Genomic DNA, 19,328 nt, shown 5'->3' on the forward strand with positions numbered 1-19,328 from the left:
ACAGAAACAAAATAACCCAACCAAATCTAAATCTCTCTGCATGTGTTATATCTGCCCCCCTGCAGTGCACAATAGTTTTGCCCATTAAAGAACAATTTTGCTGCTGTGATCAGATCTGAATTAGGCCTAAAGTTTCAGGTATTGCTTCTTACAAAACTACTGTTTGCTGTGATAGTGTGTTTTTTATGGTTTCAGCGTGGATTTCATTCACTGCAAGCCTTTTTTATTTTATTCAAAAGATGTACAACATTTTACATCATGTTAGCATTGCATATTATAAATGACAGTAGGGGGCGCATTATTCCTTATAATGGAGTTTTTCCTAATGAACTGAATTGACACCATCAGAACTCCCTCATTATACATTATATTTTTTCTAGCATTTATAGCTCTGTCACTATTAATAATGTTGTGTAAAGTTATAAATATATTTTCATTTTCTCTCATTATTGCAGTGAAAAATTATTCTGAGAAAAACATAAATTAGGAGCTAAAACAGAACTGCAAATGACACTTCTGACATACCTTAACGTATACAAAATTTTCCCATCATTCCAAATTCGAAGAAGTTGATTTGGAGTTGTAATCCAATGGGCTTCTGCTGTTTTAGAGTTCCGGAATATAGTATCTGGAATCCAGATTAAGCCAACCATATTGCTATTGAGGGTAAGAATCTTCATAGTACTATTAAACCTGAGACGATTGTCAGTCCATGTTTGAGCAAAAAATATGTCTATTTGGTATTCCTGTAAAACAAAACAAAAAGATCCAGTATTAATGAAAATATACATTTCTGTAAGGTCCTCCCACATACAGTATACTGTTCTAGTTCTAACAAGTGAGGGTGCTAAGCAGTAACGACTTCAGAGGTAGGGCTGCAGCAGAGTCCAAAGCTTAAATAGGTGAACCACACCAGCTGCCACCATCTGTCATCCTACTGGCAAATGGTGTAGCTCCCCTATTTGCACTTTGATCTACACTGCAGCCCCACCTCTAGAGTTACCTCTGGGGATAAGATAGGGTAATATACTGTATAAAAAAGTTGAAAAAATTATAACAAAACTGCAGTACTGCAAGCAATTGTAGTTATCTCATGGGTAACCCCCCCAAGCAATACCTGTACCACAAAAAGCACAACCACATAGTATTGGTCAATATTACTAAAATGTGCTGATAAAGTAATATTAAATCACCCATCATTTTCTTTTTTTTTACTTTTTACTTTTTTACTTTGATGATAGGCAGACTAAACATTAATTGTATATTTTACATTATTTGGTTTTCTTTTAAGAAGTGAAACAATTAATCACTTTCTATTAAACACTTTAGCCATTATGTAATAGCTCGCAAATTTGCAAAAGTCATGCTTTTGTGACAATTTTCTGGTCATTTATAAATCACTGCATGTAATGTAATACAGGTTGAGTATCCCATATCCAAATATTCCGAAATACGGAATATTCCGAAATACGGACTTTTTTGCGTGAGAGTGAGATAGTGAAAACTTTGTTTTTTGATGGCTCAATGTACACAAACTTTGTTTAATACACAAAGTTATTAAAAATATTGTATTAAATGACCTTTAGGCTGTGTGTATAAGGTGTATATGAAACATAAATGAACTGTGTGAATGTACATACACTTTGTTCAATGCACAAAGTTACAAAAAATATTGGCTAAAATTACCTTCAGGCTGTGTGTATAAGGTGTATATGTAACATAAATGCATTCTGTGCTTAGACTTAGGTCCCATCACCATGATATCTCATTATGGTATGCAATTATTCCAAAATACGGAAAAATCCCATATCCAAAATACCTCTGGTCCCAAGCATTTTGGATAAGGGATACTCAACCTGTAGCAGTAAAATTGGCAGAAACATGCCACTGTAACAATCACATTGCTGCAAGTGATAGTTCTTAATTATTAAATGTTCAAGTTGCATGATATAATAGGCCACAATTATTAGTTGCCCAAAGTGCTAACAAAAAAAAAATGCCCAAACAATACAGGTGTTTCTAACTGGTAAAATGGCTGCACTTGAAGTTATCTGGCTAGGCAGCTTGTTTAAAAAAAATACTAATGATAAAACTGCACATCGCCAAATGTCCCGAATGTGTAACCAGAACTAGGCCGGCAGCAAAATAACAGGAGAATGAACAAGTGGCATACATGCTCGGGACGTGCAGTGAGCTAAACTGCTCAGGAGGCACTAGCTGGCCCTGGAGCCAGATTTTCATGCAATATACAGTATGAGCCAAAGGGTACATCTGGGCATTATACACAGGTGCAGCAGTATAAACGGGTGTAGTATGGTATGCCGGCGGCCGGGCTCCCGGCAACCAGCATACCGGCGCCGGGAGCCCGACCGCCGGCATACCGACAGTGTGGCAAGCGCAAAGGAGCCCCTTGCGGGCACGGTGGCGCGCTACGCGCACCACGCTATTTATTCTCCCTCCAGGGGGGTCATGGACCCCCACGAGGGAGAATAGCTGTCGGTATGCCGGGTATCGGGATCCCGGCGCCGGTATACTGTGCGCCGGGATCCCGACATTCGGCATACTGAAGACCACCCGTATAAACTCATAGAAATTTGGTGAGTTTTGATCAGAGATGTTCTGAAAAGATAGACAGGTGAGGCACTGCCTCACCTGCCATAGACTTTTACTCTGGGGTTTTGGCTATAAAAATGATTAGAATAATGCAAAGAAGATGTTTCAAACAAATTATTTGTATTTTTCATATACTTTATCCAGTCAAAACTCTGACACACGTTAGTATGACAGGAAAGTCTCTGTCTCTTCTTCCTCACCCCACCGAACGTCACTGAACTTGCCTAGTCTCCCTGAAGTTGCAGGAGGCTCCTGGTTTTTGGGGAAGCCCTCCAGATCCCCAGATGAGCAGCAAGATCTCCTGCATCCTGCCTGCACCCTAGTAAAGCAGGCAGCGTGGAGAGATAATTATAGGCATTCATGAAGAGAGCGCAAGGGTCTAAAATGATGCGATTTGCATTATTTTAGCCTCGCCCCTCCACGCAGACCCACAAATCACGTCATTTTCCCGAGTTGGGGGTGGGGCTTGGTGATGTCAGAGCCAGGCCATGCCCTCCACAGTTCCCTGCAGCATCTCCTCTCTGGGCTTCTCCCGGAGAGAAATACAAAGCAGGTAAGTGTGACAAGTGGTCCATCTCCACTCCCTCCTCTCATAATTGCTGCTACCACCACAACACTATGCTAGCTAGGACTGGTTGCAATAAAAGCAGTGTATTCTAACAAGTCACAGTGAGGTTAATATCTTTCATCTGGGATCCTCACAGAGTATGTTTTGTATTGTGGAACTCTCAGAGTGATGGAGACGCCTGTCTCCGGGCTACAAGCTTTGAAGGGGCACCTCAGGGGCATTTTAAGAGAGGAGGGGGCCCATGTGCAGACTCCGGGCAGGGCCCCTTGCTCTCTGTGTTGCCGTAGGCTCTGGCATTGTACCGGAGTCTACTGCGCATGCGCAGGTCTCAGGAAATAAATACAGCATCACATGTGTGGTGCACAGTGGGATCAAAGTGTGACTGCTGCTCTTCTAACGGGGCTCTGTTGTGCACCTGCTGCAGAGTTAATTGGCTCTCTCCCAGGAGCCCTGCTAACAGCTGCTATTGGGTACAGAATGACTTCTGCCTGGTACCGCAGAGCCTGTGCTGCAGTAAGCCACAGAGCACCCACCGCAGCTGTTGGACTGTGAGATGGCTGGTGAACGCTGAATTTGCATGCTGCAGACAGCTGAATCTCATGAGTCTGACCCTTACCTACTGGCTGTTGTCACACAGTGTAGCTAGAGCCCTGCCAATTCACTACTGGCTCATGTAGACTGGCTGAGAGAACTACCTATATAATTCTGTAAATCACATTAAGATATATATATGTATTTATATAAATATATATTTATATTACAGTATTTATATATGTGTATATATATATATACATATATGTATATATATATATTGCAAATGCCGGTGGGCACAGCATGCCTGGCCATGCTGGAAATTATTGTTCTCATTAACACTGACCATGATAGAGCTGCTTACTGCTGTGCCAAATGCAGTAATAAACCCACAATTATTCTATTTTTAAACTTTTACCTCAGACCCATTGCTCAGGGGTATGGGAAAATGGTAAATGCTAGTGCTATCAGCACAGTACTACTGTAGTTTTACCTACTGTAGGTCAGGGCCCCATGTTTTTTTTTTTTCAGGCCCAATACCACTAGGTAACAAAGACCAAAATTGCTGGAAAGTCACACCAATTTCACAGCATATGACATTTCACCAATTGTCTCATAATCTATATCATTTACTATCAGCAATGCAGCTGCAGGCGTACTCTAATTGTCTGTTACAAATTGTCACCTATATCTTAGTAACTGATTTGTCTTTCCACTTGTCTTAAAGGTCACTTATGACTAATAGGTCAAACTGTATTTTTCTCAATTACTATAACTGTACTGACATATGATGCCAAAAGTCATAGTTGTTTTAGTATTATTTTAATTTTTCATGATGTATGAAAGATGATGAGCTATTGTGTTTATAGTGAAATAGAGCAAACTGATCACATAGAGATATATTATTCTTTATTCTTACCAATTGGTTAAATAAACTTTTTATTTGTTATCCAGTTTCTCCTTCTAATCACGTAATCCTTCACACACTGTAAAGATTAATATCTTACACATTTACATTATAGCTGGTTATCACAATTTATTGAATTGAAAAGCACTCTTGCAATGTTTTCTATCATACAGTACAAAGGGGGTGATTCCAAGTTGATCGCAGCAGGATTTTTGTTAGCAATTGGGCAAAACCATGTGCACTGTAGGGGAGGCAGATATAACATGTGCAGAGAGAGTTAGATTTGGGCGGGGTGTGTTCAATCTGCAATCTAATTTGCAGTGTAAAAATAAAGCAGCCAGTATATATCCTGCACAGAAACAAAATAACCCACCAAAATCTAACTCTTTCTGCACATGTTATATCTGCCTCCCCTGCAGTGCACATGGTTTTGCCCAATTGCTATCAAAAATCCTGCTGCGATCAATTTGGAATTACCCCCAAAGCTTCAGGTATTGCTTCTTAGAAAACTATTGTTTGACATGATAGTGTGTTTTAATGGTTTCATTGTGGGTTCATGTATTGCAATCTTTTTTATTTTCTTCAAAAGATGTTCATGTTAGCATTGCATATTATGCATGCAGTTTGTTATCTACTTTGAGGCAAGTGTAGTTAGAGATGGAAATAAATAAAAATTGTATAATGCATTTTACTTAGTGTACATAATTTCATATACAGTAGATCAAGAATCCTATAAATTCTCATTCCAATCATCTGTAGTTTTGTAAAATTCTACCACAACCAGTAATAATATATATATATTTTATTTTCTCTTTCATAAAATAAAAAAAACATATCCTTATCATAAGTATATCATTAAAAATTAAATGCAACTAATTTATCTTAAAATACAGCTAGCTAATCTACAAAATGTGAAAAAATTAGGCTTTTATGTATATATAAATTCTATCCAATAATGTTATTTTGGTTGATGTTTCCTGCCTTCTAGCTATGATTATGTTATGCCCTGGTGGAGACATTTGTTTCATTTAAAATGAATGCCCACTCTCTCTACTTTCCTATTGAAGGATACCGAAAAAACTACAGGATGGTCAGCTGAAGTTGAGAGAAGAAATTAGCAAGAACCAAGATAATGAATCCGTATCAAAATACTCCTTTTATATAAAATAGGAGCGTCTTCACTTCAGGCAATTTTCAATCTCGTACTTGTTACACAAATAAAAAAAATCATAGACTTCTTTTGTAATAATTAAATATGTAAATGTCTATAATGTACACCCTGCACCCAGATTTTACTTACCTAGAGCTGGCAAGCAGGGTCCCCTGTGAAAACTAAAAATCCTGCACTGTGCCCGAACATTTTCTCTCGTGTGTATGATTAACAGCCATCAGAAATTGTGGGTCCCAGGACTAAAAAAAATATCTCTCCCCCCCTTCCCTCTCACACACTGACTGCCTCTCACCTCCCCTTGTGTCCAACCAGCAGCTTATCAGCCAGCACTCTGTGTCCCTCCAGCAGCCTATCACTTCCCCCTGTGTCCCACTGCATCCTGCAGATTCTCACCACCCCCTGTGTCCCACTCCCTCCACCAACTTCACCTCAACCTATGTCCCTCCAGCAGACTCTCAATTTCCCCTATCCATCCAGCAGTCTCTTATTTCCCCTTTTTCATACAGCAGTCTCTCGCCTCCCCCTGTCCATCCAGCCGTCTCTCAACAGTCAGGGTGTCCTACAGTAGTGTAGACTTGGTGGTGTGCCACTAGCTGGTTGCAGATGGCTAATGGCAGGCAGCCATGGTGAGACATCTCCGGCGGCAATTTCAATCTGGAGCTGATCATAAGCCAATTAAAGCTCGCAGACTGGCAGGCAATCAGGAGCCACCACTGTGGATGCTCCTATTGGCACACAGCCACCACCAGATTTGAGATCTTGCCAGTTCTGTCTCTCCATGGCTGCCTGCCAGTCTGCCAGCTGCAACCAGCTAGCAGCATGCTGCCAAATCTACACCACTGCCACCGGGTCCCACTTCTCTGTCCAGGCCAGGGCTGCAATCCTGGCAGTCCGCCCCCAATGGTGGCTTTGTGAATATATTACTAGGAAGATGGTGCCCGGAAGGAGAAAGATCCACTTGCTGTGCTGCTCAGAGGAGAGAGCCAGCTGCACAAGGAGCTGCTCAGGACAGCTGTCAGAGGCGTATCTAGGGTAGGGCGAGTGGGGAACGTGCCCTGGGCGCCTTGGCAGGCCCAGGAGAGGGGGACGCCGCCGGCGTCCAGGGCATCATGCCCCACTCGCCCCTGTTAACCCTAAATGTGAGGGGATTAGAGCGCAGCGTCTCTCCCTCCCCTCACCGCCGCTGCCAGCACTAGCAGTGCTGCCAGCAGTGCTGCTGTGTCCGGTCTCCGGCATTAGCCAATCAGAGCTTGCGGACCGGCTCCTGTCAGACAGCCGCCGGAGACCTGGAGCGGTGAGGGGAAGGAGAGGCGCTGCGCTGCGCTCTCCTCTTCTCACATAGCAACAACTTACAAGCAGCCGGTAAGTGACGGGGGGTCCGGCGGCACAGTGGGGCATGTATCTGGCACCAAATGGGGCATGTAACTGGCACTGAGTGGGGCCTGGCACTGTGGGGCATGTATCTGGCACTGTGGGGCATGTAACTGGCACTGTGGGGCAATGTATCTGGCACTGTGGGGCAATGTAACTGGCACTGTGGGGCAATGTATATGGCACTGTGGGGCATGTAACTGGCACTGTGGGGCATGTATCTGGCACTGTGGGGCATGTAACTGGCACTGTGGGACAATGTAACTGGCACTGTGATGCAATGTATCTGGCACTGTGGGGCAATGTATCTGGCACTGTGGGGCATGTATGGCACTGTGGGGCATGTATCTGGCACTGAGTGGGGCATGTATCTGGCACTGAGTGGGGCATGTATCTGGCACTGTGGGGCAATGTATCTGGCACTGTGGGGCAATGTATCCGGCACTGTGGGGCATGTATCCGGCACTGTGGGGCATTGTAACTGGCACTGAGTGGGGCATGTATCTGGCACTGAGTGGGGCATGTACCTGGCACTGAGTGGGGCATGTATTTGCACTGTGGGGCAATGTAACTGGCACTGTGGGGCATGTATCTGGCACTGAGTGGGGCATGTATCTGGCAATGAGTGGGGCATGTATCCGGCACTGTGGGACAATGTAACTGGCACTGTGGGGCATGTATCCGGCACTGTGGGGCAATGTAACTGGCACTGTGGGCCATTTTCAGTGGCCACACCCCTTCTGGAGCGTGGCCACACCCCTTCTGTTGTGTGGCCACGCCCATGCTTCTTTTTGTGTGTGTTTTTTTTGGGGGGGCGCCATTTTCCATCTTGCCCTGGGCTCCGAAAACCCTAGTTACGCCTCTGACAGCAGTAATTGCTTGTGTATTGAATGCACAAACCTAAATGTGTTCATAACCCTGCATGCAGTGCTGGACACATCTCTTTGACTGTACCGCCACTATTCATAAGCATAATTTCATAATGATCATCATTATCAATGTGTGCTTGCACCAGCACTATTCCTAGTGCAATTGATCATCATAAAAACAGGCATTATTATGGTACAGACCACAATTCAGCATGTCCTCGCTGAACCTTGAATACATGATAATGCCCCATTACAGCTCACTTACACCGCTTCAGTTTGAGGTGTATATGCAATCAGTTTTAATCCACCATAGTTGTGAGCGTTGGGCTATATGCTGAGAAAAAAATGCGCCTGATATACTACATTCTGTGAAATACTATGTGCTGAGAAAAAAAATGTGCATGATATACTATGCATCTCTGCTTCAGCTACTAAATGTCTGTTAAGGATGATTTAAACAAATTTGTAAAATACAGATCAAAACACAAGTTTATTCTAAACATAAACATTTTAAGTGAATAGTACTGATAAATACAATTGTGATGAACAATTATCACAAGCATGTCAGCTGCGAAAAAAAAAAACAATTATTCATACAGTAGTAATGTACTGTACAGTATATATTAGTTTTTAGTGCATGTGGTTCACTGTATGAGCTAAATGTGGTGGTTCCTGCAATACCTCTTGGGAAGGAGCTTCTGTATTTAAAAAAAACAGTAATTTGATACTTCGATTTTGTGGTCACTTAGCAGCAGAAAAGTAACATTCTTCAAGAAAGCGGTAGATAACATTGCTCGAACATCTTACCCAGGAAAAGTAAGTAACAAAAAACATATAAACATTTAGCAATGGCATTGCGCAACTAGTGTTTCTAGAAAATATCATCAATGTCTGACAAAGCCTGCAGTTAAATTCTAGTTTTGTCTTTAAATGATTCTGATAAAATGTATAAGGCTTATGTCAAAGTCAGAAAAATATCATGCTACACACTGCCATATTTGCACCTCATGCGTGTCCCCGCTGCGCGTGCATGAGCTCTCCCGTGCGTGCGCATACTCGCTGTTGCGTTCACCCGCGGGCGCACGGTATGCGCATTTACGGTAGAGTTTGTATACGTCTAGCGTGCGACTCAATCGTAACATATTTTAACCATATAATGTATTTTGTAGATTATGGTCCCTTTGATAGAATCTGAAAGTTTAGTTAATGTAGCATGTTCATAGACAAAGAGATCCCTCTTTGTTTGACACGAAGGGTCAGACTGGGGTTATACAGTGGTGTTTAGTATCCATCGGAAGAGTATTTAATTAGCAATATTCCGGTGTTGGTTTGAAGCGGATTAATCGCTCGTGCGAATAGTTATGGACATAAGAAGTTTATGAACATTTACTGTATTTGCACTTTATTACCCATGCGGCGGGAAACCCAGTTTCCCACCCACCTGAGCAGTTAGGAATAGTCACAGCCCACCTGTATGAATCAACCTATGACCTTTTGTTATAATGCGAAGACGAATTCCTGTGTCCAATGAACAATAAGAATATAGGGACCATTGTACTGTATTGTGTGTAGTGTATAAAAGGACAAGCCGATCTGGGCCAGCTCTCTACTCTCTTCAACGGTTCTCATCACTGATAATCGGGAGCTGGACATCCAGAAGGCGCATGCGATTGTTTCCCTTTATGCGTAAGTTTCTCTACAACCATATTGTCTCTTATTTAATGTTATAAGCCATTCTCTCTCTCCTTCCCCCTTTAAATGTAATTGTATCTTTATTGTATTTTATGTGTAGTGATTTGGTTAGGTATTTTATGTTATCTTGGTAGTGTATAACTTGTATTGTATTATTCTTTTGCAATTGAACGTTCATTCATTTCCTTAAAAGGCGTTAGACCCTTAGACCGGTATTGTGTGTTCATTATATTGCAGAGGGTAATAGGAGCGTCTCTATCGCTCAAACAGCTTTAGTGTAAACAAGGTTAAGCAGCGTTATATCGCTACAGTGTTTCAGTACAAGGTCTACAGTATAAGAATATCCTTTCTGTGTGTTACATTCAAGGTCTACTGATTGTTATCTCGTGAGCGTCTGCGCCGCTCGCGATCTCCTCGTGGTCTCGAGCGTCCGCTACGCTGATAGCGTAGCATTACGGTAGTCGCTCACCTATAGTGTGCCCGATACCAACAGCGTATTCTCGCGAGCGTTTGTGTGTCGCTCGAGCGGCTCGCTCCCGATACAGCGTCCGCTACGCTAAGGGCGTACCCTTACGGTACCTGTGCGCCAATTGCGTACTGTGTCTCTTAACCTCTTTATAGTGTGTTATATAGGATAAATATTAGGCTTCATCAATTGGCGGCTCGTCCGTCCTTCACATATCTGCACTGGGTAATTTCAGCAGACATTATCGGTCAGCAAAAGGCGGGAGGTAATATTCCTCGTAGTGCTGACCAGATAAGCGTCTGCTTCGCTTAGTAAAGGGTGCTGAAGGAATCCGGAACCGGAGGTAAGAACAATACGCTAGTGTCTTTTAAAACAGTTTTTTTTCCTGTTCTGTCTTGCGTACGCACGCACATACGCATATATCTGCATTTCTTTTCATTCGTGTATTTTCACATATCACTCTCCTGTTTGCCATTTCACAATTGATAACGTGCTAAGAAAGATTTGTTGCTATTAGTAGTTAAAGAGTAAAAGTAATACATTAAGGGGTAATTTGTAAAGCACGCACACTGCTTTGCCTAAGATACAAGGAGAGACCTGTGTGGTGCTCGGTAGATGAATACAATTAAAGATCATCTACATTGATAAACGTGTTAATTGTATTTCTGTGGACATATCTGGCTGGCATACACGTGTTTCTAACAAAAGGGTGAGACTAGTGTACGCAACACAAAGGCCGACGCACGTAGCGTATATTACGCAACGGAGCGTCCGGGTACGCCCACATAATTTAAATCACACGATAGTATTATTTTTAACAGGCGAAAAGGAGCAACGCGATAAATAGCGCAAGTCAATTTTAGTGTCCAAAATTTTAAGCTAATAGATCCTTCTCCAATTTGCGACTCATCTGGTCTAGACTGTTTACTGAATGAAAGGAATTTCTGCGCAGAAATAAAAGTAAAGTGTACATGTGGTGAGTGTTTGTATATATAAGTTTTTACAATTTTGGGTTGAACCACAAGAAGTCGAGTTCTCGTGAGGTACATACATGTAAGTGACGTGCATGGTGGCTTGGGAGGCATCCCTTGTTAAACATAAATTTGAGCATTAGAGTATAGCAGACCAGGAGGTCCACTGTAGCACAGACCAGGAGGTCCGGAACAGACCAGGAGGTCCGGAACAGACCAGGAGGTCTAGGTACAGCAGACTAAGAAGTCCGCTATAGAGAAAAGAGCACAACACCAGGAAGGGTTGGTGCGGAACCCATATAGGCCATTAAAGCTCTGGCTGAAGGAATTTGCAGCCGTAATTTTCGATTCCACTGGTCGCTCCGCACATTTGATTAGTTGCTTATGTGCAGAACGATTGTACCGCACGTAATTGTGTGCATTAGTTAGTAACCTGACCAGTACCATTTGCGTACGAAAGGGGTCATAAACGCTATTTGTACACTCTAACGTGATTTGTGTAATTTTTTTTATTTTAAGGGAGGTTCACTGGTCACTCGGGAACTATCCAACAACCGATACTTGCTGGGGACTGGTAGGTCCAACACGCCCCAGTAAGTAAAGGTTCATAGGGGCCCTAGGTTGGGTACAGCAGCTCTGAATCAGTGATTGCAGTACTGGCCAACGTGGGCGAGGAGTGAGTGGAGTACTCGGTAAACTTCGCCGCCGGCCTGCCCCGGACATCTTGGTTTTTGTAAGGGTTTGCTGAAGACCCTGATTTGAAGGTCAGAGGTAGTGAAAGCAACACCTGCAAGTATGGGGGCCAGTTGTTCAGGTAGGGGGCGATCAACCTTGGTTCGGGTTGATTTAGTAAACCGACCAATCGGGTCGGCAAGGTATGTAATGTGTGAGAAATACGGTTCACACACAGAGGTTTTATGTGATGAATGGGAAAGGATGACTGTGCATGACGGGGAAAAGTTTCCCCCGGGTAGGTAGTTTTAGCCCAGATGTGTTACAAAATCTAAGGAGAAGGATATGTCTCATTAAATCGGCAAAGAGACGGATCAAACATTATGATTGTTTAAAGTTATGGCAAAAGGAAAGTGAAATACAAAGAAACTTAACTTACATATCTGACTCTCATCTTGGGAAGAGAGACATGGCAATGGAGAGGATTATGGTTGCAGAGAATGGCGCAATGGGGTACGATAAAAATGCACTTAGTAACTGTATTAAGAATGAAAGTAACAAATGTAATAATGTTTATGAAAATGAAAGTGTAAAAATTACAAATGTTAACCTGTGCAAGTCGCACCCCATGTCAAACTTCCCTCAGGACTACAAGCAAGAACATGAGCCCAGCACGATGTCGGCACCTTTTCCAGCAGCCATCACACAAGACATCCAGGTGGACGCGACCAAATCGGTAAAGGCAGTAATCAAACCCCCTAACGGAGGGTCAGGTGAGGTCGTGTCCACAGGTACGTACGGTGTTATATATCACGCACAAACAAATGTACCTCATATTGTAAGACCAACACAAGGTGATGTAATTGAATTTAGTCCTGTCAGGGTGATCACAGTCCCCAATGGGAAGACTGACGATCAGGGAAGCATTCCCGTCAAGGACAGTGCAATGCGCCGTCCCTGGTCCCGGATGGAATTGAGAGCAATTATGTCTGAATTCCCTGATCCTAGGAAAAATCTAGTTGCATGTCAGAGATTTATTAAAGAACTAGGAAACTCAACAGAACCCACCAACAAAGATTGGCGGACAGTGCTGAGGGCATGTTTGCCCTCCAGTGTTGACCCTGCAAAATTTATTGCTGATTGTAAATTAGACACAGAAGTACCTCAAACGGAGGAACACAATCAGGAATGTATTAAGCAGATCAACCGACAGTTGGGAGTGTATTTCCCTGCCGTTGTCAAGTGGAATGAAATTTTCTCCATAAGACAAAACGAAGGGGAAAGTATTTCCATTATTTTAATCGAGCACTGCAAGTAATGGCTAGAAACACTAGGATCACGGACATCAAGACAAATGTAAATCATAGAGAAGTAGCAGTATCTGTGTTAATGAATGGTTTAAAGGAGGTGTTGAGAACAAGGGTACAGACCACCAACCCAAACTGGAGAAATATCTCGGTGGCCGCATTAAGAGAGGCCGCTATTGACCATGATTGGAATATCACTAGATACAGGGAGTCACAAAGTGATAGGTTAATGGCCGCAAGTATACAGGCCCTAACCACAAGACCACTCCAGCATAAGCCCCAAACCCCTGCGAGAAATTCAAATGTGGAAGTCTGTTACAATTTTCATAAAGAGGGACACTTTGCAAGAGATTGTAGATCAAGAAGTAGCAAAAGTCATATCAACCCCCTAGACAACAACATAACCATGATATCCAAGGAAGCAGGGAAGTACAGGGAAAACGGTTGATGGTGATGAGCATCCGAGCGTTTGAGGAGGCATCAAATCAACCAAGACCTCAGGTCACTGACACTTGGAGGAAGCCCAGGGTTTGTTATCTTTGTAAAAGAGAAGGGCATTATGCCAGTAACTGTAACAGCTCACATAAAGTCATACCCCCTAGACAAGAACACGAGCAAAGTTATGACACATCAAATTATAATCAGGGATCATATAGGAAGAATTTTGGGCCACACCCATGATATGTAGTCTGGAAAGGTGATCATTAGGACTGATGGTAAGCCTGAGGTTATTGTTAACAAATTGGGAGGTCATTCCCTAAAGACACAGGAATGACCGGGTAAAATTTGTAATGTATCTGTGAAATGTTTTCTTTTTCCCCATCTCTGACGGTCATCAGTAGGACTCAAACATTGCATAGCTACTTGGTCTTTGCAGAAGTATACCAAACCCCAGCATGACCTATCCGCATCAATGTATCCTGGCCAGATACAAAGGGTGGAGCATGGAGGTGCTGGTGGGAGGGACTGAGCAAGGATACCATTGGACATGTAGATATTATGACAGCCTGATGATGAACGGCAGATCTGAAAATGTTTGAAAAATGTTTTTTCCTGTTGTTGTTTATTGTTGGTTTATGTAATATATATGTATATGAATTGTTCTCTCTCTCTTTTTTTTTTTTTTTTGTTTTCTCTCTTCTCACTCATGTTTTCATGTTTTAAAGATGGTATGTCACACATCAGTTAGACAAATGGTGATGCAAGATTTTTGCTCCTTACAGAAAGATCGCTGGTTTGGAAGAAATATTGTATCACCAGAATGTTCGGTTGGAAGACTGAGAGACAGCACCTTTGAGATGACAGCAGAACAAGAAGAACAACAAGACTAGAGAACTAATTATCGTAACAAGTTTCTCTCCCCCTCAAACTGTTTTTTTGTACCCCCATTACAAATTTCTCCTTTTCTCCTCCTGTAAGATGGACTTGCCCCAAGAGACTGTGATATGGATTTTCCTGTTGACCAGGATGTTGACCAGAGCAGTCTGTTTCGGTGAGAGTACCAGTGAGGTCGAGAAAGGATCCAGAAGGGTTTCTGATGACTAAGACGGAGGTGTAAATTTCCAATAGCAGCACAATCACCGAGCAAAGGCGAGTACCGGAAACGATCCAGCAGCCATGTGATTTATAGACATTGTGAAGGATTGTTAGCTGAAGAGAAATGTATCTGCAGACTCTGTGATAACTTAGTTGAGGATGGGTGCATCAAGAAATGTCAGTCCAGTTTTAACATTAACATGGACCGGCATCCATTGAGTGACTATCACTCCTTAGTGGGTAAAGTGTTAAATCAGACAGATTGTTGGGTATGCTCTCAAGTACCTTAAGGCCATAGCAAATCAGGATTAGTGCCCTTCCCTTTAACTATAGGGGAGGTACTTGAGCTAAGTGGTGGGAGGCCGGTGGACAGGAGGTTTGATATCTCCAGTCCTCCTAGTTTGAAGCTCCACCAATATCATGTGGATAGATCCCTAGTATGTTTTAACATTTCCAATCCCCGAAAGCCGGGAAATTGGGAAGTGTCATGGAATAACCAAACCATGACCTTTTCATACAGAGCCGATAGAATGCCTACAGATACAGAACTTATACGCCACATAGCCGGTAGCGGAAAATATTTCCGATATAGGTATACCCTAGGAAGTAGGACCATGAGAGTTGGAGAGGTATCACCAGGATACTGTGCACATATCGTACAAACTGATACGTGTACTAAACAGATGGGAGAATTAGGGTTAGGAGATTTCATATGGAAAGTGTGTAATATGGTAATGTCCTACTCCGTCCCATATGTTCTCCCCGATGATACATATTTCATATGCGGGAGGAAGGCGTATAAGTGGCTTGCCCCAAACTCAGAAGGGTTATGTTATATTGGAAAAGTACTGCCTGAGGTAATGACCGTATCCCACACTAAAATGAAGGATATTCACCGCAGTGCCCAAGCTCCTTATACTCACACTCATTACGAGCACATCGTTAAACGCCACCTAGTAGAAAGAACAGAGCATCCGGCCTCTGACCTGATCCATGAATCCACCGGGATTCAGGTTCTACTCGCGTTAGACATCACTCGCACCGCCAGAGGAGTGTTGAATTATAAATACATATCAGCGCTTGCAAATTTATTAGACAATATCACTGAAATGTATGACGACACTTTTAGGTATACCGGAAGGGAGCTTCAAGCTTATAAAACAGAACTGGTTCAGCATAGGATGGTTCTTAATTATCTCACAGCAGTGACAGGCGGATATTGGCCCTCATTCCGAGTTGTTCGCTCGCAAGGCGAATGTAGCAGAGTTACACACGCTAAGCCGCCGCCTACTGGGAGTGAATCTTAGCTTCTTAAAATTGCGACCGACGTACGCGCAATATTGCGATTACAAACGAGTTAGCAGTTTCAGAGTAGCTCCAGACTTACTCTGCCTGTGCGATCATTTCAGTGCTTGTCGTTCCTGGTTGACGTCACAAACACACCCAGCGTTCGCCCAGGCACTCCCACCGTTTCCCCGGCCACTCCTGCGTTTTTTCCGGAAACGGTAGCGTTTTCAGCCACACGCCCCTGAAACGCCGTGTATCCGCCCAGTAACACCCATTTCCTGTCAATCACATTACGATCGCCGGAGCGAAGAAAAAGCCGTGAGTAAAAATACTTTCTTCATAGTAAAGTTACTTGGCGCAGTCGCAGTGCGAACATTGCGCATGCGTACTAAGCGGATTTTCACTGCGATGCGATGAAAAATACCGAGCGAACAACTCGGAATGAGGGCCATTGTGTCACACTGGCAACGCAGTACGGCGTAAAATGCTGCACTTATATTACGAATAGCACCGAGGACCCGGTCGAGGTCATAGACCAAAAGATGGACGACATTCTCCAATTAAAGTGGGAATTCCGCAGGAGACACAATCTCACCCTTGCTGCTGTGGGTAATGAGCTGACCGGTTGGGTGTCATGGTTGAACCCACGAAATTGGTTCTCTGGTTTAGGAGAATGGGCTCAAGGAATTATAATGGATGTAGGGAAATTTCTTCTGTGTATCTTGGGTGTTGTCATATCGATTGGTTTGATATTCAGATGCGTTCAGGCTTTAACGAAGTGTAAACGAAGTACTAAGGTGATGAGTTTAAGGAGTGAGGACATTATAATTCCAATGGATTTGATTTATGACCCAACGATAGAGACAATGTTGTGATGAAAATGTGATTCCATGGTCCGTTTCTTTCACCCGTTTCTCCTTTGTTTCTCTCCAAGGTAAAAAGACATCCGCTTGGAAGAAGAATTTGACAACCTTTTACACAGACAACTGATGGACTATGCCATAGACCCCCCATATCCCTAGTACCTTTAATTTTACGCTAGCCCAACACTTTTTGTAAGTCTATGGACATTGATAAAGCTTTGCTTGCGTTTATTGGCAAAAGCACAAAGAGACTACAGTCAACATGTACATCGAGACAAGACAAGACAAGACCTCAATCGGCAAATGTATATAAAACTCACATAGTTTATCACTGCATTTACCATAATTGTTCTTTATCTTCATCTCTACAACCTTCAGGTAATGACACACATAGTCGATAGGGAATACAGGCACAGATATCAGCACCCACATATCCCCCCTACTCATGTATCATCAACTAAAATGTGCTCCCCCATTTTGTTGCAACCAAAAGCCGAAAAGAGCTCGGTAAAGTTTGACAGCCCATCCACAGACCCTTAATACGGGATAAGAAGGAATTCAAATGTATACTTCGCAATACCTCGAAGCTTGATTTAAAACACGTACGGCACGATGATACATGACCCCCCAAACATGGATTCATACACACATGCTTCTGCTATCTCACTAGGTCATACCCTTTTCCTACCTTCTCCTCTCCTCCCCTACCCAACCATAGAAATGTATTTACACATGACATATATTTTTCTCTTTTTGAAATGTTTTAGAAAGTGGCAGTTATTGGTGACTGCCAAAGGGTGGACTGTCAAAGTCAGAAAAATATCACGCTACACACTGCCATATTTGCACCTCATGCGTGTCCCCGCTGCGCGTGCATGAGCTCTCCCGTGCGTGCGCATACTCGCTTTTGCGTGCACCCGCGGGCGCACGGTATGCGCATTTACGGTAGAGTTTGTATACGTCTAGCGTGCGACTCAATCGTAACATATTTTAACCATATAATGTATTTTGTAGATTATGGTCCCTTTGATAGAATCTGAAAGTTTAGTTAATGTAGCATGTTCATAGACAAAGAGATCCCTCTTTGTTTGATACGAAGGGTCAGACAGGGGTTATACAGTGGTGTTTAGTATCCATCGGAAGAGTATTTAATTAGCAATATTCCGGTGTTGGTTTGAAGCGGATTAATCGCTCGTGCGAATAGTTATGGACATAAGAAGTTTATGAACATTTACTGTATTTGCACTTTATTACCCATGCGGCGGGAAACCCAGTTTCCCACCCACCTGAGCAGTTAGGAATAGTCACAGCCCACCTGTATGAATCAACCTATGACCTTTTGTTATAATGCGAAGACGAATTCCTGTGTCCAATGAACAATAAGAATATAGGGACCATTGTACTGTATTGTGTGTAGTGTATAAAAGGACAAGCCGATCTGGGCCAGCTCTCTACTCTCTTCAACGGTTCTCATCACTGATAATCAGGAGCTGGACATCCAGAAGGCGCATGCGATTGTTTCCCTTTATGCGTAAGTTTCTCTACAACCATATTGTCTCTTATTTAATGTTATAAGCCATTCTCTCTCTCCTTCCCCCTTTAAATGTAATTGTATCTTTATTGTATTTTATGTGTAGTGATTTGGTTAGGTATTTTATGTTATCTTGGTAGTGTATAACTTGTATTGTATTATTCTTTTGCAATTGAACGTTCATTCATTTCCTTAAAAGGCGTTAGACCCTTAGACCGGTATTGTGTGTTCATTATATTGCAGAGGGTAATAGGAGCGTCTCTATCGCTCAAACAGCTTTAGTGTAAACAAGGTTAAGCAGCGTTATATCGCTACAGTGTTTCAGTACAAGGTCTACAGTATAAGAATATCCTTTCTGTGTGTTACATTCAAGGTCTACTGATTGTTATCTCGTGAGCGTCTGCGCCGCTCGCGATCTCCTCGTGGTCTCGAGCGTCCGCTACGCTGATAGCGTAGCATTACGGTAGTCGCTCACCTATAGTGTGCCCGATACCAACAGCGTATTCTCGCGAGCGTTTGTGTCGCTCGAGCGGCTCGCTCCCGATACAGCGTCCGCTACGCTAAGGGCGTACCCTTACGGTACCTGTGCGCCAATTGCGTACTGTGTCTCTTAACCTCTTTATAGTGTGTTATATAGGATAAATATTAGGCTTTATCACTTATAACCCCATGTTTAAAAAAGGGATGTAGTCATGTTACCAGCGGTCAGGATCCCGGTGGTCAGCATAACGACGCTGAGATACCGACCGCCAAAATGCCGCCAGGGGGCCCAGGGCTATTCCCACTCATGGGTGTCCACGACACCCATAGAGTGGGAATAGAATCTGCGGCGAGCGCAGCAAGCCCACAAGGAGCTTCGTTGCACTCACCGCCCTGCCAGCATTTGGGTGGGCGGGATCCCGGCATTGGTATACGGACCGCCATGATCCCTGCCGCCGGTCACCAAACCCCAACCCGTTTGAAATATATTACC

General features: G+C 43.2%; 1 protein-coding gene across 1 annotated transcript in view; it reads right to left on the reverse strand.

The window, feature by feature from the left end:
* The window catches only part of GABRG3 (gamma-aminobutyric acid type A receptor subunit gamma3), an 832,639-nt gene that overhangs the window by 338,021 nt on the left and 475,290 nt on the right, over positions 1–19,328 (reverse strand). The window contains exon 4 of the mRNA XM_063953303.1: positions 526–746. Coding sequence (XP_063809373.1) covers positions 526–746 — 221 coding nt within the window. The remainder of the gene's footprint in view (positions 1–525; positions 747–19,328) is intronic.

Source organism: Pseudophryne corroboree, chromosome 2 (genome assembly GCF_028390025.1).
Source record: "Pseudophryne corroboree isolate aPseCor3 chromosome 2, aPseCor3.hap2, whole genome shotgun sequence".
In the NCBI taxonomy this organism is placed as follows: domain Eukaryota; kingdom Metazoa; phylum Chordata; class Amphibia; order Anura; family Myobatrachidae; genus Pseudophryne; species Pseudophryne corroboree.